We start from the raw sequence: 24625 nt of genomic DNA, 5'->3' as shown, positions 1-24625 counted from the left end.
ACAGAAATACCCAGTTTTAAAAATCTAAATTGGCTAATGTACCTCAGTGTTTGAACCCAATTTTTGAGATTTATGCAAGGAGCAATATCTTCATATCTCAGCGTTGATAGAACATCAAAGCGCACAATGCCTTCAGAAGCATGCTAGGAAAAAAAAAAGATCTGTGAAGACTTAGTTTCTGCTAAAGACTGTGCTTTTCTGCTGACACAGTATAAATGTTTACACCAGAACAGACAAGATACGACTCTACAAATCCTATCAGCCCACTCAGCATAGCCAAAAGGTGACTATAGGAGTTGTCCAGAACATCAGGACCCCTAGTTTACATAAAAAGGAATTTTAGTCAAGACATTAGCTGGTTAGAAGCCATAACAACTGCATAATGCTGCTTCTTAGCATCACAAGAACTTGTGTGGACAAACAATCAAGTAAAATACATTGCACATTTATGGTTACTATATTTATTCTGAAGTTAAAAGGCTGAATTCAGGGGTTTTCTATTTTGAATTATTAAAAGTAACAAAATCGGAAAGTGTCAGAAATTTTCTTCTTCAGACTTGTTCTCTACATGAGGGAAAACCAGAAAGAAAGAAAGAAAGAAAGAAAGAAAGAAAGAAAGAAAGAAAGAAAGAAAGAAAGAAAGAAAGAAAGAAAGAAAGAAAGAAAGAAAGAAAGAAAGAAAGAAAGAAAGAAAGAAAGAAAGAAAGAAAGAAAGAAAGAAAGAAAGAAAGGGGGCGCTATAGCACTCCCTTCCACCTATGGCAAATATACTACATGACTTCTTAACAAATCAGTAAGGCTAAGGTTTAATAAGCCATCATGCTACTCTCCTAAAGGCAATGCAGAAGTAGGGTCCCTAAAGCCCTGCGACTAAATCTGGTTCTCTTTGGTTCCATCAGACGGTGATGGGCCCTACATCATAATGCTGCCATTTGGTCCCAGCTTCTGCACTTTTTTCCCCTCTCAAATTGAATTTTTTATTAAAAAACTCTCCCCTAAGACTTTATTACTGGCAGGAAGAACACCAAATCAAAATATCCTACTATGTTTGGTCTTACCTATTGCCTTCAGCCCCATACATCAATGCAATGAACTCTTCTGCAAGAACTTATTTGAAATTCGTCTCTCAGGCATAACAGAGGTGTCTGGTTCTTAAAATAATGGTCACTTTCATGACTCCTCATTGTTTTCTCAATGGTTCATAGTAAATGAAATATATACGTGGACTACAGAACTGCTTATGATCACCCTATCGCTCTCCGATGTTCTTGGTTCTTTTAATTAACCACAATATGTACCAAAGCAAACTAAAGATAATGGGGAATGATACTTACAATATTTAACTGAGAAGCAGTGCAAACTATGCCATGGAAGGAAATTGTGTAATCAATGCTGACATCATTGAGGCTTGCCCACCAACGGGCAATACAGAATTCAATTGTCTTTCCACCCTTTGTGAAAAAAGAAATATGGATACATATGTTGATTCTTATTCTTCATTAAATCTCTCCAATTTTGGCTACTGTTGTGATTCAAATTAATTATTAAAAAGACATATATATACTGTGTTTCCCAAAAAATAAGACAGGATCTTATATTAATTTTTGCTCCAAAAACACATTAGGGCTTATTTTCAGGGGATGTTTTATTTTTTTCTTGTACAACAATCTACATTTATTCAAATACAGTCATGTCATCTTCTGGTTACGCACAATGGTGGACGGCAAGGTTTCAATTAACTGGGGCTTATTTTTGGGATAGGGCTTATATGGCGAGCATCCTGAAAAATCATACGAGGGCTTATTATCAGGTTAGGTCTTATTTTCAGGGAAACAGGGTAACTAGCAGTATTGCATAACATTTCCAAATGACTGGCACAGGTCCATGTATTTGATAAAACTTGTGTGCATACGATCTTTCTGATAAATTATGAGACCTCTTAAAGACCGACTGCATAAAATGCTAGAAAGGTAATCGTATATGTCTCTTGTAACAGGGGACCAATGAAATAACAGTATACTGAAACGGGTATGCAGAAGTTTGATTCATGTATTCAGCTTGTTGGAAGACTAATTACCATCTTGATACATTATACAATCTCAACGGAATCAACAATGTAAACAAAATAAACATTTGAGATATACAAGGCTAAACAAGCCACCTATGGAACTCATTCTACAGTACATTAATTTTCACCTTATAGTATAGTTTGTAAATTCAAAGCCTTCATCTAAACATTGCAAATCACAGTGGTTAGAAAAAAACTTTTATAAATTAGGGGAAAAGCTATCTTCACAGGTTGAACATCAGGCATATCTAAGCGTTTTACATTACCCTACAGAAATATCTAGGTATACTGTAATCCAATACCACCAGCACCTGGCAGAGACTAATTCATTCAGCCTGCAAGCTCCCATTACGTTTGGATCCAAAACAAAACCACAGCATCTGGTCCTCATTCCAAACTTGTAAAAATTTTGTCCTATCTCCTCCCAGCCTGATGAAAAATTCTGGAAAACATGCCAGCTTGGTGACAACAAACACTGAGACATTTGGGCTGGTCCTTAAAAACTAAGTCCAGATGAACATGGCTATCTTTGCTTTCTATGCATGTCAAAGAAATAGAATTTTATATCCCCTGGGTCTACTTCATTCATTAAAGAAAACACTAGGCGACACAAATGGCTTCAGATTAAGCCCAAGGAGGTTTCTACAAGTTTCAATGAAGTCATTCATTGCAGTCCCTTTTACCCCTCATTTTAGTCTTGAGGATGGTGAGCAATGTGCAGTCTGGAGGAGCACAGACTACCCTAATCCAGTCTACAGTATATGGTTCCTGGCATGGAAATTCCCCTCACTGAATAATCCAATTTCATAATCTGCACAAACACTGACCAACTCCAGTTCTACCCTAGGAAACCCAATACACTAGCAGAGAAACATTACATTAACCTAAAGTATTGAACAAACCCTTTGGACCTATTAGTACTGTTAAATGAATGTGAGCATCAGAAGTAATGTACAATATTTTTGAGAACCTGATATCATCTAAGTCTTTATTTCAATGGATATTTGTAATCAAACTTTGTGGCAGACCATTTTATTTAAGCAGTGAACAATAGCCTGGATCTCATTACCTCCTTGCAGCCGTGGAAGAAGGACATCAGAAGATCTCTGTGATAGATCTCCCTTCCCCATGCAGTTCCTACCCACTCACATATCTGCTCCAAAGAACTAGAGAGAAGGAGAGTATCTAGTTGTGGGTGCGGAGAGAGAAAATTATCTACTCCAATACCCTCTAACATTTCTTCTATCAAAATAAGGATCTACGTTGATACCTCTGACCAGGTCATTACTCCAGAGATCATACTTGCTTTTTCAACATTGTCTCATTTTTGGAGAATGGCATATAGCAGCATTTATCTTCCTTTTTAAAATTCAAGGCAACTTACTAAAACAGGAAATGCTTCCGTAATTGATCCTTTTTCTGGTATTGAAGAAAACTTGTAGAACTCATGGCTTCGGTATGCCTTTTGCTTTACTAGCTGAACAGCATGGAGGACAAACTTGGCAGTCACATCTGATGATGATGAGCATACTGTTACTTCTAGGCAAAAGGAAAAGGGACAATTTAGGATTATTTCTATACTGGCCTTAGATTTACTCTGAAAGTAGCTACTGTAAGCCAGAAGAACTAAAATACCAGCAAGGCAACTTTTTTATTTTGCTATATGTATATGATTTTGTATTTTTACCTGTCTGGAAGCTGCCTAGAGTGGTCGTATTGACCAGATAGGTGGGGTACAAATAAAATAAAATAAAATAAAATAATAAATACTTGCTAATATATACAATGGTATCTACAGAGGTCTGAAGCAGGCACTGAGTCAAAGAATGACACCTATAATCTGGATCAAAGGTGGGCAATTGTGGCTCCACATATGTTATTGGACTCAACTTCCAGCACCCATACGCTGCCCAGGGCTGATGGTAGGTGCAGTCCAATGCCTGGAAAATCACAGTTGTTCACTCAGATTTAAATACAATGACAAAGAAAAAAACATAGAAGGCTCTAAACTGTACAAGCATTTCCCACTAACAAATGTCAATTTGTTCTACTAGTAAGCTTCTCAAAGATTTCAACAGAATTTACATTTATTCATCTTACCAGCCCATGTTGCTCCAGAAGGAACTTCAATAAAATGCCTTTGGATTTCACCAGGTTTAAAATGAACACCAGTAAATTTGAGATCATAGCATGAAGCTTCATCTGTCCTGTGAATAGAAAAAAATGTATTTTAGAAGGTGCAGAAAACTCTTACAGAAATAGACTGGGTTTTAAAACCACCTTGCTTCCAAGCTGGAATAGATGTATTGCTAAAGAGGTCCTGGGCCAGCAACCCGTGTTATTATAAATGCATAAGGGGAAAAAACCCTTTTGAAAGCAGGCTCTGATTCTGCATGACATAATGAGCTTAAGATACTTGTTAAAATTACATGTGTACTCATGAACCAAGCTGTAGCTTGATGGAAAATAGCTAACAATGCTGGCTTTTGACACTTGTTTTTTTTTTTATACAAAAACAAAACAAAACAAGCAGTGGTCTTTATTTCTTCATGTCTCACCTCATAAAATATAAATGTCAAAAGTATTATATAAACACCATAAAGAGGCTTTCCTTTCAACTATTACTGAATATCAGATGTTGGGGACGTATAATGGGGAGGTTACTCATCACCTCAGCCACTGTTGATAAACAACATTCTGAGCTAACAGAGATCTTTGGTTATGATTCACCAACAGTCTTCCTTCTGTACTGTTACTACTAACTCACAAAGCACTTGAGAGGAGTTTTTTCTCATTTTATGGAACTTAGCGTGAGGCTGAGATATGAGACTACTTCACACCATAGCCATAAATCCAGTTTTCCTGTACTGTATACAAGCCCAGTTCTTTAATCTGCAGACTACACTCGATATCACTCGAAGGTAAGCACAGGAAGGTAAGACACCCAGTTTCTGTTTATTATAAGCACTGGGAACTTACATAGAGAAACACAAGCCAGATCTCTTTCAAAACATTGCTTAAAACATTTTCATAATGTGAAACTCACTTACTTTGCCGTTTTAACCACAGTTACTGGAACTCTAAACAAAGGACCTGCATTAGGCATTGATATTTCATAACCACACACCTGAAAATGTTAAATGCAACAAAATTGAGTCATTATGCTTAAAAATAAGCTTTGGTGTTAAAAAATATATAGGTAAGCAATATTTATTGTTTAAAGTTATTATTTTTGTACTTCTATGAGGCCTAACATTAAGTTCAGTACTCAAATTACTCAACGTTTTTTTAAAAAAAAAAATAAGTATTTCTTTCTGAACATATAAGCTGGGATGTTTGACGGATGGTCCAGGGGCTTGACAGTTCAGACTGATTGGTCTTTCTCAAATCCTTTCCCTCAATCCCATCTGCTGAAAGCTCAAAAAACCAGCAATTCCCAACCCACCCTATATAACTAACTCCTTGAAGCAGTTCCAGTCAAAGTCAGATAGCAGGCACCACTGGAACAGATCTCTCTCTAGGTCTTTAAGAGGAGATGGTTAGAGGAGTACAGTTATCCATCAACGACAGAACCTGACACACCTGACTCATAGAGAATGGAAATGAAGCTTTCATTAGTAAAACTGTGACATCAGAAAAACAAACCAGACAAACAAACAAACAAAACCTATGGGAGACAATACCTCTGTATAGTGAACTCCTTCTCGTAGGCCACGTGGGTCCACACGAATGTTAATATGCCTACACTGATTCATGAGCTCCAGATGAGTAGGGCACTGAACCCAGGATGCACTTGAAGTTAAAGCCAGATGCAACTGGAGGGATATTCTGTCAGTATTTTCTGAAACAAAAATGTGCAAAACTCAGTTTGAATCCTTGACTATTAAACAGGTTTGAAAAGATTTTTCAAAAAATATCTTGTATTATAGTTTTTTGGTATGGCAAATTTTTAAAACTTTGCTCATACCTTCCTATTACATACCTCTGGAAAAAAATCAGACAAGTGTTCTTACCTGTATTCTCAGGGAAGAACGGTTCTATGCCAACACCATGGTCAGAAGGTGCAGCTACCTGAACTGGATCTCTGAGGTAGATACCACGGTTGTTGCCAACACTAACAGTGAAACCGATACTGTTAGCAAATGATGTATTCTGAATGAGGTAGTCATAGGCTTTATCAACCTATTGAGAAAAAACACAGTCAAAAGGAATTTGTTTAAAGCTTTGGAAAGCAGGTTAAGATTTTCCTTGATTCCTCTCAGCAGATTATGAAGCCCATGTCCGCATAAAAATCATTATTTTTGCAGTAGACCCAAAACACTGTTTGCTCCAATGTTTTAAGTACAAAACATTGTTCAGAAATATTTCAAAACATCCTACTTGACCCCATCTTGCACATAAAGACTAAGGTGGCAGGAGAGCATTAAATGTGGGGTTTTGTAGTACTGTGTTTCTGGAAGTATTTAAAGTGCATTCTCTTTCACAGCCTAATTTGAGAAAGAAGAAAAACAAACCCAATGAACTATTCAAAGACAAGGTAAACATTTTCCATAGATCAAATTCTTTGGAAGAACCCTTCCCATTACAAATCTGGCAGGTAGATACCAAGCCATGCCATTCACTAGAGCCCCTATAGGATGCATACTACTAATACCATTTGGCCACGGCACTGCAACCTTTGAAAAGAAGGATGCAAATATTCTTTTATAGAATGGCTTTGTTGACCTTGACTAGCACAGCAGATGTTATTTTATGTCTGGACTGATGTTACCATTTGACCCTTTTGTGCTGCTGTTTTCAGAAAAATGTTAAATTGCTGTACTTCAATTCTGTAATACTGTGACGGCTATCAAACTGCATCCTTTTTTAAAAATCTGCTATTGAATAGTTTCAAAAAAACATGACACTGAAAAAAGGGTTTTCATGTTTTCTGTGAGGCATAATGTGAGAAATGCAATAGAATTACACATTTTAACAACAAGAATCTTTTAGAAATCCTGGCACCTTTGCAATCTTATGGATATACGCCTACTATGTTCAACTGGATTTTCATTTAAGCATTTGCAGGACAACACTTCACTTGGTGTTAAGAGTATAAAAAGACCATTGAGAAGTACTACAAATAAAACAAGACCACAGGAAACAACTTACATGCAACAAAGTAAAAAGAAGCTAATAGAAAAATCACTACAACAAGTGCATCCAAGCAACATGTGTATTAGGCACATTTTCCTGACTTCAGTACACTTCAAATCAGCTAATTGTTTTAGGACATTTTTTGGGACTCCAGTACTTGGCTGGCAAGTCACTTTATTTCAGGCTAATGAAAAAGGAAGCAAAACAGGAAACAATCCAAGTATAATTTGGCAGATGCAGTAATAAAAGCACATAGAGCACAAATACTAGAATGGGCCATTAAGCATAACAGCCATCAATAAAAATAATTTATTTTTCAACTGACCTAGCAGACTGGTGCAGAAGCACTCATGACAATAATTCAAATTATTTCAAGTGTCAGCTTCTATTACCTGAATAATACCATGCCCCTGGGCAAATACATGTATGTTTTCCACTTTTGTTGCAGTATTTTCTAGAGCTCTCCTGACGGAATGAACAGTGTAATGCACATTATTAGCCTTGAGACCTGCAGTATTTATATATAAAAGAAGAATTCAGAGACATGTTTCTTATTAGTAGATTCAATGAATTATGGAATACTGTTTCAAAAATACATACAATTTATTTAAAGAAAGGGTGGTGTTCCATATTACCTGACAGTACCAACGCAATGCCACCACATGCATTAGGTGAAGACATTGAGGTACCGTTCATAAGCTGCGTCCCTCGTAAGGTCCAGTTTGGGACAGATGCAATAGCACCTCCAGGGGCACTGATACTCACTCCCAGGGCTCCATCAGTACTGAAATGGAGACAAACAGATAAATGCAGTAAGAATGTATTTATTGGTTGTTGTGGGTTTTTCGGGCTTCTTGGCCGTGTTCTGAAGGTGGCCAAGAAGCCCAAAAAACCCACAACAACCATTAGATCCTGGCCATGAAAGCCTTCGCGAATACAATGTATTTATTGTTTATTTATTTTAACTATTTAAATTTACCTGTTACCCCCTACACTATCCAGTTCCCTCTCTTTTGTTCATTCTGCAGTCTTTCCCTCACTCCATGTATCTCATTCCCCAGCTTCAGTTAGCAGGAAGACAAGGTTTTCCATGTCTGAGGATATGTATATGGATGTATAGCTTCTAACTCATAACCTGGCACTACATGAAGCCATTTAGGCCTAGAGCATAACACAAATGCTTCAGCAGTATGTGGACCGAGAACTCCCAGAAGTACAAGCTGGATTCCGAAGGGGCAGAGGAACTAGAGACCAAATTGCTAACATGCGCTGAATTGGAAGGACAGATCCTGATCCTGAAGCTGAGGCTACAGAACTTTGGCCATCTCATGAGAAGAGAAGACTCCTTGGAAAAGATCTTGATGTTGGGAAAGTGTGACGGCAAGAGGAGAAGGGGACAACAGAGGATGAGATGGTTGGACATTGTCATCGAAGCAACCAACATGAATTTGACACAACTCCGGGAGGCAGTGGAAGATAGGAGGGCCTGGCGTGCTCTGGTCCATGTGATCACGAAGAGTCGGACACGACTAAATGACGACGATAACACAAATAGTGCAAGGTGAATCATCACTTACCTAGGCCCCCGAGATGACCAAGTGTACTGATTTGCAGGTAGCTTCTCTCTCAGTGAGTACTCAGCAACCATCATGTCAGGTGATACATAAGCACCAACACCTATAAAATTATTTGGCACATGTCTGAGCCATCATATACAACTACAATAGTCCTCAAAGTTCTCCTTACCAATCTTAATTAGCTATGGTTATGATGTGAGGATGCAAAACATTAGATAAACTGTTCCAATTTCCTTATGCCAGAACACTGGAAGTCAAAGTAACTGAAACATCCCAATACTAATCCTCCTTATTTCTCCCTCCCTATTCAACATAAACAGTTCTAAGACTTCTCTTCAATTTGATCCATTTCCTTTAGACTGCCTCAGTAACAAAGAAATAAGATTTGCTAGCAAATGCTGAACTTCTTGAACATGTGTTCAGAAGTTTTACTTATACAACAGTTACATATAATATTTTGTTAACACCTTTGCCGTCAAGAAGGACCTTGTTGAAATCAGTATCATGTATCATATAACGAGTATCATATAACCAGTATCATGCACTACTTTTGCAGATGAAATCTGCATTGAGACTGAACAAAGAAAACACATCACATCAACTACTGTTCAGCCACAACTACCAGCTTATTTTGAGTATGATTAAATGCTACCGTCTCCCCCAAATGCATGCCTAGACAGAGTCTAGCCTATTAAAGATACTGCTCTCCACTTCCTTGACACACTCAAATCTGATCGCTACAATAAGATGTGCTTTTTCACATACCACATAGTTTCAATAATCTGCCATCACAAGATGTAGCAAGGATTGCCCATTTCAGGATTAGAGAAGTTCATGGAGGATGAGGATAGGAAAATAGTTCTAGTCGGGATGGCTACATTACTCCAACATCAGAGCTAGTAAACCAGTGAATATCAGTTCCTGTGGAACATGAGCAGAAGGATCCTACTGCACTCATGTTCAGTTTATGGGGTTCCCATTTACTGATTACTATGGGAACAAGGTGCTAGACTAGTCAGATCTCTACTCTGTTTATATTTCATTATTCAAGTTTACTTCTAGCCTCAATAAAAATTGTAACTTGATTCTTATGAAGCTTATTACATAAATCAAAATACTTGCCAATCACACTACATGTAGTTCCACCTGGACATCCAACAGTAGACAAACAAGGACCATTGTTCCCAGCACTTGAAACATAGATTACATTATGTTTCCATACTGCTTCATTAATTACTTCACATATTCTCCTAGAAGAGATGCAAGAGAACAAAAACTGATTGAAGAATTCCTTCTATTTCTATTACACCTACAACCTGCAAAAATATTCCTAAAAGATTTCATTAGAGATCTCCACATGCATGAGACTTCTTGAACAACACACCATGAGGCAACTGGCCAGCTTTGTTATTTACCACATATTGTCCAACTTTTTGACAATAAATTCCATTTACAAAGCAGCATATCACTCTAGGCTGCAGAATCAGCAGGGGTTCCCATAGAGTTTCAAAAAAGTCATAGCTGATGAACAACCTGGCCCAATGAATTAAGAAGTCTTAAGGAATATAGCCAAAACCTCTACTCAGTACGTTGTTCAAGTAAGTGAAGTACGAAGCCTGGACATCACAGACTAGTTTGGGAAATGAAGCAAAATAAAGACTACAAATCAGTTGGCAAGAAAAAGGGGCACTGCTTAAAATGAAACACAAAGGTGTCATTCCTTCCGAGAGAATTTCCAGACAATGGACAACAGTGTGCTTCAACAGCACTGTCAACCACAGTCTTCAAGATATCCTATCAAATGAATACTCTTGCAGTTTTCTTCTGTTTCTGTGGTTAGCTAATGTGTCTAATGCATAGGGGAAACTACTGTATTGTCAATGCCTGCTCATTTACTATAGATCTTTCCTTAATTTCTTAGCTCATAATTATCCCCACATATTGCTGCACTATAGTCCACACTATCTTAAGTCAGAATGGCTATTAGTCAGAGTTAATTTCAATTACAATCCAGCAACATTTGGACCATAGTGATAGCCACCAACTTGAATAGTTGTAAAAGGATATTAAGTTAAATTTATGCATAAGAATAAAGGCTATCAAATATACTAGTCTGGATAGGACATATATTATCTTCAGGATCAGAGGCAGCAGGCCTCTAAGTATTTGTTACTAGTAAGTAGAAGGAAGATGCTATTAAGTTTACATCCTACTTGAGGACCTCCAGCAGACATCTGGCTGGCCACTGTGGAAACAAGAACACTGGACAAGAGAGACCTAATCTAGTACATCTTTGAGGTTCTTATGAGCAAAAGTTGTGAAATACTCCCCCAGGTCTCCCAGGTTCCTTGATATTATAGTACAGTACTGTATACAACTTTTTCACCAAGACTCACATGGACTCTAATCATCCTAATCTAAGCACAATAGTCCTGTGCTTGAATCAGAATGCAACATCCAAAGAACTAGGCACTGAAACCGCTATTTGCAACTGAACAGGTTGGCCATTCCTCGGGGGAAAAGGACACAAAAAAGTAGTCTACTCACCCAGCATTTGGCCAGTGAGTTGCTTCTCCATAACTATAGTTGACAAGGTCACACTTGTATTTTATTGTTTCTATCATCTGTTGAAGAGTCAAACAGTAAGCAATGCATATGACAAAAATGATTAGTTAAACTGAGCTACTAGACAGTACTAGCAAATCTACAGTGGGTATGAGATTGTTTTTTTTTAGAAACAGGTATGACTGTTTCATTTACTATTAATGGAACAAAAGTGTCATGGTACTTTGAAGACAGAATTTCTAGAACAGCATGGATTCAAAACCACAAAAGCTTCCTCAAGCACACAGCAATCTTTTAGAAGAGGGATCAGAATGTGGTGAACATTCCTCTTCAAGCCTAGAGCAGTGCAGCCTTTTGCTTGGCCTCTGTCCTTTTTCATTCCCAGTGCCCTGTAGCTGCTGCATTGCTAAACCTTCCACCCCATGATTACTTCCCTTCCCATACTGTATACTGCAATGAAAAGACAACCTGGAGGGTTTAGCAAATATAGCAGATACCACAGTGACTGAAGCACCACTCAGGCTGCTTCTCTACATCTTGCAAATGTAGAATATCTTAGCACTTCTTATATAGCACTTGCTGGATAAGAAGCTGAAACTGAACAGTGCGGGCAATGGGAAAGAGAAGCAATAAACAGTCTCTCAAGGATGACCTGGAAGGGGAAGCCTGAAAGTGTACTGGCCAGTAAGGAAAAAGTTCAGTTCTTAAGTTTTTCCTGACAGCTCTTACAACATCTCATATACTTCAGTGCGGACAGACAACCTGCATAGTAGCAATATCATGGCCATGCTTGCTTATGGATTCACATTAACCAATCTGGAAAACTCATCATTTTAATAGCAAAGTAAAATGCTAACAATATTAACCAAAAGTGTACCCCTCCTCCCTGTAATTTGGCTGGGGAGATTTCAGCATTCTGCATTGAAAAAGCTTTTTTTAAATCAAGTTGGATGTAGCCTATCTCCCTTTGCCATTGCAGCTACTGCTTGGATCTAATTTGAGTCCACCTTTGTGTACATTCACATACTTAATGACCTAGCTGTAAATTTCTGAAAGGAGCATACTAGCTCACATCTGAAAAGTTTATTAAACTAATATTGTTTTCACAAAAAATGGCAGTTCGATGAACAAGCAGTCTGAAATCATTCTGTGTACTCCTCCTGGAATTATACATGTGGCTATGTCTTTCTATGGATAGCTCTTCTAAGCAAAAACAACAAATAATCTTGCAGTGCTTCAAGGATGAAGTGTCAAACTAGATGGTACATTTGCGGGGGTTTTTCAGAAAGGACTTCCAAAATGACAAAAGACTGTGCCATTATTATTTTTCCTTACCCACTTTGTATTTAGCGTGCTACTTTTTTGGACTGGTCATAACTAGAGATGGGGTGGTGTTAACAAGGGTCCAGCCCCATGGGGCCAGACAGTCCACTCACCGATCCGCTGCAAACACAGTGTGATTCTACCAGTTGCTCTGCGGCACGTGATCTGCTCACGACTCTTTGACCTTGCAACAAGGCTTGTCCTCCTCCCTCCTGCCAGGAGTGGTGAGTGGATCACGAGGTCCGCAACTGCGGCAGATTGATGAGTGGACTGTCCAGCCCCCTGGGGCTGGACCCTCATTAATGCCACCTGTGATGGCGTTAATGGCATTAACCCCATCTCTACTCAAAAGTCAGTTTTCTGGTATAACTGCTGAAGCAGGTAGTAGAAGAATGAATGAATGGTTTTATTCATAGGGACTAGGCATTAACATTTTACCCTATACTATAGGTTAGGGCTTGTGAGCTTCAGTCCATAAGTTCTGACATATTGAATAAAGTGGTCTATACTCCATGAAAATGTATGTTATTATACAGTAAGAAGGCCTTCAAAATACCACAAGTCTTTTTGTTGGTTTTTCCAGCAACAAAACAGTGTGATTACCCTCTGAAGAACTTTTCATGCAGTAATTCCATCAATACTTACAGCTCTTATAAGGCCAGTGCCTGTTTCCATGGTGCTCAATCTTGTATCACCAATCTTTATTGCAAGAATTTGTGCACCTGGGGCCACACCATTCCGATCAGGTTCATCTGGGAAATATCCAGCAGCTATGCAAGCAACATGTGTTCCATGTGCTCCTGCAAGGATACATACAATCCAAATGACAAGAGCAGAACATACCATTCTGGTTGAAAGTAGTTGGCAAATTTTTCCCTTCATGCATGCTTTGGGCAACTGAGGTGACTACTGAGGAAAGAGCTTTTAAAAATGGAGAATGCTGCAATTTTTACTTTTTTTCTGATGTGATGTATTTTTCAATTGTTTTAATTAAGTATTGGTAGCTGCTAGTACATTTACTAAGTTTCAATAGCACAAGTTCTATATCTGTTTTTAATCACTTCATCTGTTGTCTTGGGTCCCCATATAGAGCGTAAATACTTATGTAATATAGAAGTTCTCTTATCAATGTGAAATTCTTTAGTCACATTTTATACCTGTCTATACAAGTCTCCACAAGAAAATTGTCAGTTACAAACCAGGCGTGCTAATGATGATACTGTTTTAATACCACCTGAATATCACTGAATGCTAAAAGGCATTATTTACAGATATTCTGAGATTGTATTGTCTATATAGCTCATGCTTTTCTCCCTTGAGTTGTCTTTTCTGAATGGTGTTGGACAACTGCTCACAGTGAATCAAAGGCATAGAACTCTGCATGTTAGGACATCTTTGAACATATTATAAACATTCCTATACACCCAATCCCCCCCCCCATATATGGCACATGGCTTTTAAATATGCTCAGAAACTCTGAAGATGTCCAACAACATCCCTTCCTATTTCTAGAATAGATCTGTTTGGTCGAGAGTGAAAAACAACAGGTTTCTTTGTTGTACTTTCTGATTCTCAAAATTCTATTCTTCAGCAAAAGGAAGACAGAAAAACTGTTCTCAGGAACTACATTAATAAGATTAATATTACCTCCACTGGTCACAATTGAGAGAAGGTTCCCATCATCATAAATATTGACAGAATAATTCAACATCTCTGATGTGCCAAAAGATCCATATTCTTGACCTTCTTTGTAGTTCCGCAGAACAGTGCAGTTAGAAAAATCACCTGTTTCACTTGAATCTATGCAAGCTCTATGAATTGAGGGGGGAAAGCATGTACACATTATAGTACCCACTTCTTTTCCAGAAAGAATACAAATACTTTTTTGAAGTGTTACCCAAAATATTTGGGTTATAATCATCATCACACAGGGCTATAAGCTGGTTCTTCATTTTTTGAATAATGTAGCAGTCCTGGCACAAAATTCCTATTACCTCCTATTCAAAAGTCATACAGTAAGGTAAGAATCACTTCCCTGTATTGATCTGTCCTGTTTACAAGACAGTGCTCTGACAGACTGGTATACTGTCAAAACTGTTATGATTTGACTCCTTGCACTCCATAAAACTAGAAAACTCAGAAAGAAAGTCAGTACTATTTCTTATCACTTAAGGTGACTTCGGAATTGCAGATACTCAGAGAAACTGGATACAGTAGTGCCTCGCTAGACGATTGCCTCGTGGGACCAAAAACCCACAAGACAATTGGTTTTTGCAATCACTATGGTGCTTCGCAAGACTTTTTTTCTATGACTGTGCTTCGCAAGACATTTTGTTTTGAGACTGATGCTTCGTAAGACTTTTTTTTGAGACCGATGCTTTGCAAGACTTTTTTTTTTAAACCGTCTTGCGAGGCACCACTGTACACACCATACTAGTTAGGACCCTTCGACTAAGGGTTTTGTTGGTTATAATTAATATGTGAACTTAAATCACTACCAGTCTATCTATACAAGCTCCACAAAGGAGAAGATGGGAGATGCTGATTCTGAAATAAGCAACTCACTCAAACAGAAATACACATACAGTTCATTGTCTTCTCCTCCTTGTTGGCAGCACTTGCCATCTGTTTCCATAAACAGGAGGAGAACAAAAAATTCCATAACGCTGTAGTGGGAGGTATCAGTGCAATTTCACAAGCACCATTTACCTGTGTGTCTACCTCCCACCTCCTCCTCTAGGTTAGGACAGAGTTAAACAAGTACTACAAGATAACTCATTAAAGATAATACATAGCTTAAGAGAGACAAAGGTTACCTCCAGGTTTCACCATCATGCCAAACCAAGCAATCATATACTGGGCCAGGATCACTGTATTTTTTCTCAAAAGAATTTAGTAATTCCACTTGACTTTGAAACTCTTCCTTCATTAGTTTGCTTTCCTGAAAGATGAAAAAGTTCTTGAATCTGTATTCAAACCAAAGCCTGATATTTGAAGCAAGCCATATTCCTAACGCATCTTTCTAGCCTTTCTCTAGGCCCCACGACAGGTGTGTTTGGTGGGGACATGAGAAACGGCCTTTTGTCACTGCTCTTTGGAACTCCCTCCCACAGGAGGCCAGACTGGCCTCATTTTGCTGTTCTCTTTCAAGCAGAAAAGACTTTATTCTTTAGGCAAGCTTATCCTTAGTAACTAGCTACCTGAGCGAGAGTTCTGAATGGATTGTTGTGCATTACTGCTTTGAATGTGTTTTTGGTATTGCTTTTCTTTACCATTTGTAGTGTGGCATTTGTTTGATCCTTTATAGTATTTGTATACTTAGTTTTAGCTTTAAATATTGTATTTTAATGATGTAAGTTGCCTTCTTTTTTTAAATAGAAAGGTGGAGTACAAATATTATAAATCATTAAATAAATATTCAATAGGCATTTAAGGCACCTTACACTGAGGAGTTGAACAAATTATTCAGTCAATATTAAGCAAATGAAACACAAGAATACAACAGTGTACTAATATACTGTTTCGAAAGTAAATATGTAAATGAAATAAAAAATGATCACATAAGACAACTCACACAGTAAAATTAAACTACACCACCAAGACTTTAAAAGTCAGCACTAGCCCCTCAGGAACTGAAATCTTATTAGTACCAATTATAGGTGAACAAACAAAAATAAGATATAATCTCTATGATTAACACTACCCAAGAACAAGTTTTTATACTCTTTCAATAGGCAGTTCCATACAGATTACACTATAGTAATCTCATATGTTAAACTGATATTCATCATTTTCCAGTAGCAACTGGTATGACAAATGCAACTGGTAAAATATGCTTTTACTGATAACTCTGACCTGGCAGAACAAAGCTGGATCAAAGAGCAGGTCAAGAAAAAATAAAATTGAAGTTGCTAAAGCTATTTAGTTCTCATTCTTACCTTCTCTCTGAGTGATTTAGACTTTACTTTTAATCCACGCAAACATAATTTAGCAGCTATTTAGTACTTAGCTGTCACTTAGAATGATCTATGTATTTACTTCTAAACTCTAAGCAGGCATTTGTTATGTGAAAGCAGCCTACAGCTTAAGAAGGCAATACATGTTTAAAGCCAATTACATTCTGCCAAAGTAACATTTAACAAATAAGATTTAATTTTCTTTGCTTCTGAAATAAACTGTCATTAAAATGTAGATTTTTTTTAACAGAAAAAAGTTTTTTAAATTAGCCCAAACCTGTGATGGAGTGCTGTGAGCGGCTTCAAATTCCTCTTGTTTCCTACAAGCTTCTGCTAGTGCCAATCTGTGAGCAGGATCCCAAAGCTTCTCCTTGCGTTCTTTCTGAAGTTATATGTGAACTTGATTAGATACCGACATACTGATACTCTCTAGTACAGTGGTCCCCAACCTTGGGCCTCCAGATGTTCTTGGACTTCAACCCCCAGAAATCCTGGCCAGCAGAGGTGGCGGTGAAGGCTTCTGGGAGGTGTAGTCCAAGAACATCTGGAGGCCCAAGGTTGGGGACCCCTGCTCTAGTACACACAAACATTATCCCATAGCAAATCAAACCGTATCCTATCTCATGTCAAAATGGGTGTAATACCACTCCACCATTTTTGGGGCTGAAACAGCCAAGTGATAAAACAGCCTTCAGGGGTGCAACATTTAAAAAGCATCAAGCCAAGCTGCAAAGGTGAGAAAAGGAAGCCCTGGCCCACTTTCTAGCTTTAACTGCTCTGGCACAAGGAACAAAACAAAGTTCTAAGGAAACAGAAGCAAAGGTTAATAACCTTTTAAAATAATGTGAAGTACAGGTGTAGAGGTTTTGTTTCTATTTAACAAGCCATGTGTTAATGAACGTGCTGTATACTTTACTCCAAGTCTCCCTGATTCTCTTTCTTCATCTTTCACAAAAGCCATGGCTTGTCTTTACATCTGAACCAGCAAACTATGATTTGGCAAAGACCAGCAAATAAGATTTTTTTAAAAAAACTTGATATAAGATGAACACAAAACATAATTTGCCAGTTAAATGTAATGCTGAACAAAAAGAGGTAACTATCACAGTACACAAGGAAAGGAGAAAATGCAAGAATCTATGCCAGTCTATAGTTTGTCACTGGGATTACAAACAACAACAAAAATTACAAGATGCAAAAAGGTAATACCTGGATTCTTTCTTTAAGCGCTTTAGGATAGATGTCATAACCATTTTTTAAGCCAATGTGATACTTTCCAGAAGGATTTATCCAATCTGTTGGGACCTGGTGAGAAAAAAAGGAAAGGTTTAGAGATTTCCATACGTTTGCTTTTCTGTTCACTTCAACTGATGAGGCACATAAGTTCCCTAAATTCAACGTGGCTCATTCTCTGGTACCTATGCACAGAACAGGAGCAGTAAGCAGATCTATAGCAGATTTTCATAAGTGAAAACAATACCCAAGCTGTCCTTAACTATTTTTAAGAACAGAATTTAGATTCTCAGCTTGTACTTGCATGCTACACTGTTTCCCACCTCCTTCTGTGGAAAATAGCTATCATACTATTCTCCTCTATAAAAGCAGATGAAGAAAACTGGACAGATATATAAGTGAGGCTGGAGATCTATATACCTAACTGAAGGTAAACTCCCTTGGACCATTTACAAGTTTATATAGATATAAGTGGGCAGGAAAATTTGGAATGATAGAAGATTTTAAATATTACTATAGAGCATAGGTTCAAAATTATTTAAATCAGTGGTTCTTAACCTTTTTGAAAGAAACGCCCCCTTGAGCCATTGAGGAAGTTATCATCGCCCCCCTCCCCGCGGTGATGATATCTTATTTGTTTGTTTGTTTGTTTGTTTGTTTATTTAAGACACTTAAATCCAATGACCCCTGAAAACAAAATTAAATTCCAAGAAAATGAAATGCCCCCCAAAAAGTAACATTTAATGATTTAGTTGCAAGTGAATTTTAAGACGCAAAAAGAAATATAAAAAGGGCATAAAAACAAATGCAGGAACTAAAAATTTCAAGACAAAAAGTCTGAAACTAAATTAAAATTGGAGGAAAATATATATTCATGCACACTGTAAAAAGGCTGCAGCCATCTTCACAGGTTTGGCTTGCTCCAGCGCCCCCCTACCACCCCCCTTCTGCTCCAGCGCCCCCACGCCGCCCCTTTTCGTTCTACCGCCCCCCTGAAAAATGAAATCGCCCCCTGGGGGGCATTATCGCCCACGTTAAGAACCACTGATTTAAATAACTGTATATTTAGCATGAAAAGAAACCATCCTATTTATGACATAATAACCATTACCTTCAGAGTTCTTCCTGAAAGACCAATGATTTCTCCATCTTTTGGTTCTATAACAGTTGAGGTGTTTACATCACCACTGCCTGTTGTATCTATTATGTCAATTATCTTGGGTTTTCCATCAGTTGTAATCTGAAGAAAAAGAATGAAATAAAGATGCAACTACTGAAGCCACAAATGTTGTGTATACAACACAGCACTTTAAAAAAATACAAACTATTAATGTGCATTACCACCTATCTGCAGTACATCTTCCTCAGTTTGATTTGGTAAAAGGTGTCTGCTTATCATTTGTTTTATTAAAAGACCAGTAAGTGGATAGGGTCAGGTAACAAGTTCCACACATGGAGGATAGTATGGAGAAAACTCTGTCCCTTGTGTCTGCTCACCTCATTGCTCTTACAAACAGGTACACACACAGAGAGCATCCAATGCTGATTTTAGAGTGCAAGCAGACTGTTACATATAGGTGTCTTCCCTAAATCTAAAGCAACTTATATAACAAGAACAAAAAAAAATAACAAAATGAAAGTACAAACTAATCTCAAGATGGCAAGAAAACTAAATCCACAAAACAGCAGGAAAAAATATACCCTGTTTCCCTGAAAATAAGACCTAACCCAGACCTGGGCAAAGTGTGGCCCTCCAGAAGTTGCTGAACTGCAAATCCCAACACTCCTCACTATTGGCTGTGTGGGATAGGATTGCTGGGAGTTGCAGTTCAGCAACATCTAGAGGGTCACATTTTGCCCAGGTCTGAGTCCTGATAATAAGCTCTAGTATGATTTTTCAAGATGCTTGTAATATAAGCCCTACCCCAAAAATAAGCCCCAGTTAAGTGTAACCCTTCCATCCACCATATTGCAGCAACCAGAAGAAGATGACATGACTGCATTTGAATAAATGTAGATTGTTGTACATGAAGAAAATAAAACATCCCCTGAAAATAAGCCCTAATGTGTATTTGGAGCAAAAATTAATATAAGACCCTGTCTGGTTTTCGGGGAAACATGGTAGCAGTACTAGAATTAGAGGTCAGATGAAACCAAGTGGAGTAATGTGAGTTTTCCAAAAGGCTTTTCATTAAATGGCTGAATGTCATGGGTGGGAGAAAAGGAAGAAGAGCCTCTCTCATGAAGGACTTTCAGAAACTAGATACAGCTAAGGAGAAGGCCCTGTCCCTGGTCCTGACTGCGTTGGATACAACATTTAAGAAGACCCTCACTGATGACAAAGGCCTTAGCAAGCAAGCAGGTTTATAGAGCAGCAGTTTGAAAATAAACAATGCGAGAAAACTGGAATGCAAACCATATCCAAGGATAATATTCTTGAACCAATTATGGCTGAAGTACCAATTAGGGCTATTAAAATCCTTCACCCACAGAGACATTTCTTAAAGAAAGTATGGCAAAAAATATGTGAACCTGCATTCCACTGGATTGTGGGCTGGAATAGGAAGAAATTAGTATAAAGTTGTTTAGCAAACAGGATATCACTGCAACCTTAATAATCTTAAAGGACAGGTGGGAGGCTATGGCGAACAGAGACATGTTCTTGACAGGAAATAATAAGTAATTTTTAAAAATTGCCACAAAAAGCAATTCTGAAGAAAAAGAAATTAATTTAGATTTCACATCAGACTTCACACAGCAGGAAACTCAACAATCCAACACACACTATTTAAAAATATGTAAAAACAAAAAAGGAGCAAAACTGATTGATAGGATGCAGGATCTCAAAATTTACTTTGGTAACTTGGAAGCAGTATGAGCAAAATACTAACCAGCAGTCTTAGTTTTATCGCTATTCATCAGTTACACATAGAAAATATAAACTACCTAAGCATTGACCATACCCATTCTGGGTAGAATGGTAAAACGTTGAAACCTACAGCGATAAAACAAAACATTTGAAACCCTACACATTTTACTTTCAAGGTTGACAACAATGGATTTTTACTCTCCCTTCAAATTGCTGGGAACCTGATTTGTTAAAATTTGCACTGAGGTTTTCAAAGTTAAAGAATGCCAATCTGCACAGAGTACATTTTCTAAAAATGACAGTAACTGTAAACATACACCAAATCAGCAACCACACTCTGTATAACTAATTAAGTCTAATGGTACAAAGGTTTCCCCAAAGGTAAATGTTAATATAATCACAATATGCCTAATTTAAACAGAACCTCTCTAACCTTTCAAGACACTTGTCAGATATCCATCATCTGCATACATTCAGATGCACAACTTCTACAAGAATTTACCAGAACCTATTCGATGTATTCATCTCTCTCAGTTTATGAGATCAACCCAGTCAGTTTAAATAAGAAAAGTTTTACTTTGGCTGATTTTATGACAGGTTAAATTTCTACACACCTTTCAAAAAATATTTCACATATTTGCAAAGCACTGCAAGGCCTAAATTCAATTTCTACTCCCAAGTAAAGTAGATCCACTGAATCATCAATGTAAGTCTCATTGATTTAATAAATCTACTCTGGTTGGGTCTAGCAACTGGATTTAGTCCCAAAAGTTTAAGGAACCTTCATCCCTAAAAGAGACAAAATGTTGCTGTTAGACTGGAAGAAGAAACCATGAAGCAACCCTTTTTGAACTCAAAGCTTTATAGAATGTTTGCTACAGTGCTAAGTTTGCTACAGTGCTAAGTATTTGTTGAAAGTCAAACATTATTTGACTTTCAACAAATAATGGTCAAGAGACTCCCCTCTCTCTTTGCCCATTAATGTTCTTTATTTTAAAACAAAAAGATAAAATTTTGGTGCAAGATCAGCAAAAGAACCTGTCATTTCCTGTCCAAGCAAGAAGATCCACATCTATGATTCCACTCACACTCCTACTACAAGAAGCAACAGCAACAATTGCATGTAGTAGTTAGTCTATCTTAGGCTCCAGAGAAGGCAACAGTGTTACAATATGTCTATGAATGCTATTTTGTGGTCACTGACTTTAATCTGATTTAACAAGGGCAAGGGATATTTACCACTTAGCAAGTGATGTGCCCACTCATCAGGCAAAATAAATACTACCTCCTTCCTTCTCTTACCCATTATTATTCAAGGCGTTCTCTTAAGATTTAATTCTGATTAGAAATCACACTGTTGAAAATAATTAATCCAAACACAATAAACACAACTATAGTTACAGGAAGTTACTCAACCTCTTGTGTGCAGAACTGGTTTGGCTTTTTAATGTTGCATTATATGTTCCTTTGTAAGTTGCTTAGAGTAGTGGCTCACCACTAGATGCACAAGATACAAGTCAAACAAATAAATAAATAAACCTAGCATTAAAATACTAAGAGAGTTAATATGTTTGACATTTATTCTTTTTTCACTTGCTATTGTTTTCAACACAGTAGATAAGATGAATGGGATTGAACTACAACACATAATTCTGTTCTACACTGCACCTAACTATATACTGCATGCCTTGTCCACACGGCCTTGAGTTTATTTGAGCTAAGCAGGGCCATTGACAATAGGACTTCTTGGGAGGTCACTGATTCATAGGGTTGCTATAAGTCAGAAGGGAATTGATGGCATGTTAACACCTTTGTCTAATTACTAGCTCTCTCCCAAATGTCATTCACACAACTTCTTGTACACAAACAATTTATTGTTCTTTAACTTCTGTCTCTGAAAGAACTATTTGGCCTGTACTATACCAAGAACTTTTGTGGACAAGAGTGTCCAGCAGACACTGGCCAGGTCTGAACATCACACCAATCATGTTGTGTCCAAACCAGTACGCTGACTCCAGCTGCCCGACAGCTTCCACTTGCAGCAAATGGCTAAACTAACAATGGATCCTCAGCCAATGGTTTCAAGCAGCATTCAGCCTAGCAGAAGGCAGCTTTCTAGATTTTCTCTTCCACAAAAGCCAGAGATGCAAATTTACCACAATCACAGATTGTTATTCTGCTTTGTTTGAGACAATCCAGACAGACTACTCCTGCAGGCTACAGATGTCGTGCTAAAACAGAGCACAAACTTTTGGCCCATGGTTTGTTTAGCTGCTCCAATCCAAGTGGGACCAACTGACAAAGAAGGCCAATATAGTGGCTCATCAACCATAAGCCAGAGTTTCAATTAAATCCTGGTTTGCCATGACACTCAACGATGCCTGCTCATTTTGTAATACATCTGCTTACATTTAAGATAAGAAAGTTAAGAACACCAATGGCCATAGGTTACAACAGTTACAAGCTAGTTCCATATTCTGACAACAGCAGAACCCTGTTGATTATGCCTATTCTCTTGTTTATGTTGCGTTTGCGGCACTTTGGTGGTCCCTGTAAGAAATAAGATACTGAACTAGACGTGCATCCAACATCTTACATTTTTTTGTTTTCAAGTTTAATACAGCTACATTTGCCTAGCATCTTTTTTTTTAATCCCCAAGTTAAAATCCCCACGAACTACAAAGGCCTTAAACCCCTTACACAAGCAGACCCCCCCCCCCCGCTTGCCAGCCTCTGTGTCCGCTCAGAAAATTGCTACAGGAATCTTCACCACCATTAACTGACTCGTCCCTTAACTGCTTTACCAACAGTAACAATAACTGGCTATTAAACTTCCTAATACATCCAAATCGATGGTATGTGTGGGGGGGGGGGGAGGAGTGAAGGTAGAGGAGGAGGAAGAGCATTCCCCAGACCAACAGGTATCCCACGGCCTCTCTGACCTGCATGCCCGGCGCTCCGGGGTCCACACCCGTGTCCAAAATGGCCATTAAGACTCCCCGTCCGTCATACTCCGGGTACCGGGCGAGGAAGGAAGCAGCGCCGGTCTCCTTCTTAGGCAGGAGCCCTTGGAACGGGAACTGCTCTTCCCCAGCCCCCGCCGCCATGTTGGGAGAGAGAGAGAGAGAGAGAGAGAGATAGGTGAGGGGGGGGGGAAGAGGAACCAACCACGCACGCGACACGGAAAGGAAAAACTGGGGGGAGGCGGCGCGCGCAGACCACGGTGACGTAACGCCCAGCCGGGAACTGTTGGAAAGAAGAACGGCCGTCGGGGCTTCTTTCCCCAGCAGGCGCATGCGCTCAGCGCTCGAACCAATGGGGACCAAGGAGGTGCCAATCCGCGCCGCGAAGAGTGGCGGCAGAAGTTTATATGGATTCCAAAAGGACGGGGGCGGACAAGGGGAGGTGGAGAGTTCGAGGGGAGGCTGGCCCCCGATGGATTCCGGCGCGTACCAAGGGAGAAGGGGACGAAGCTGCTTATTGGCTCGCGATCCGTTCGATCACGCGAGATCGATGTGTTGATGGGCCTTCTATGGAGGAGGGCGATACATGTCCGGCAAAGAGAAGGGCGGTCTCCGATGGGGGGGGTCGGGGGAGGCACTAGGGCGAGCGTCCCTGAGGTCGGTGGGCACACGACAGTTACCGGATCGGGGCAAGTTCCTTTGGCTCTATGCTGGAGAGACTGGCCCTAAGCGACAGGAGGATGCTGTTATAGAGAGGGGGTGGGCGATTTTCGAACTCCCCTGGACTGCATCTCCCATGAGCCCCCGGAGGGTGAGGGATGATGGGAGTTGCAGTCCAGCCTGTGAGGCGCCTCGAGTTGCCGTCTCTTAATCTAGAGGTAGATGTTCGTTTTGGGACCGGAGTTGAGTTCTGTTTTAAGCTGAGTTTGGTCGAG

At 38.8% G+C, this 24625-nt stretch overlaps 1 protein-coding gene across 7 annotated transcripts in view; it reads right to left on the bottom strand.

Moving 5' to 3' along the window:
- TPP2 (tripeptidyl peptidase 2) overlaps positions 1-24015 on the bottom strand; it is a 52010-nt gene extending 27995 nt beyond the window's left edge. For 2 of the 7 annotated variants that reach the window (XM_020795555.3, XM_020795556.3), the window contains exons 1-19: positions 23670-23928; positions 18970-19098; positions 17835-17930; positions 16903-17007; positions 15486-15610; positions 14317-14480; positions 13315-13469; positions 11329-11405; positions 9904-10031; positions 8782-8881; positions 7840-7988; positions 7597-7712; positions 6082-6250; positions 5752-5909; positions 5119-5195; positions 4169-4275; positions 3453-3607; positions 1335-1451; positions 43-143 (exon numbers count right to left, since the gene is read on the bottom strand). In XM_020795555.3, coding sequence (XP_020651214.3) covers positions 43-143; positions 1335-1451; positions 3453-3607; positions 4169-4275; positions 5119-5195; positions 5752-5909; positions 6082-6250; positions 7597-7712; positions 7840-7988; positions 8782-8881; positions 9904-10031; positions 11329-11405; positions 13315-13469; positions 14317-14480; positions 15486-15610; positions 16903-17007; positions 17835-17930; positions 18970-19098; positions 23670-23834 — 2393 coding nt within the window. In that variant the 5' untranslated portion in view covers positions 23835-23928. Of the gene's footprint in view, positions 1-42; positions 144-1334; positions 1452-3452; positions 3608-4168; positions 4276-5118; positions 5196-5751; positions 5910-6081; positions 6251-7596; positions 7713-7839; positions 7989-8781; positions 8882-9903; positions 10032-11328; positions 11406-13314; positions 13470-14316; positions 14481-15485; positions 15611-16902; positions 17008-17834; positions 17931-18969; positions 19099-23669 lie in introns of all 7 variants that reach the window. The other 5 variants (XR_013544064.1, XR_013544065.1, XR_013544066.1 and 2 more) reach the window with 5 other exon arrangements.
- Between the last annotated feature and the right edge of the window lie 610 nt (positions 24016-24625).

This window comes from Pogona vitticeps, chromosome 3 (assembly GCF_051106095.1).
Source record: "Pogona vitticeps strain Pit_001003342236 chromosome 3, PviZW2.1, whole genome shotgun sequence".
Classification (NCBI taxonomy): domain Eukaryota; kingdom Metazoa; phylum Chordata; class Lepidosauria; order Squamata; family Agamidae; genus Pogona; species Pogona vitticeps.
This window is presented reverse-complemented; position numbering and strand designations above follow the sequence as displayed.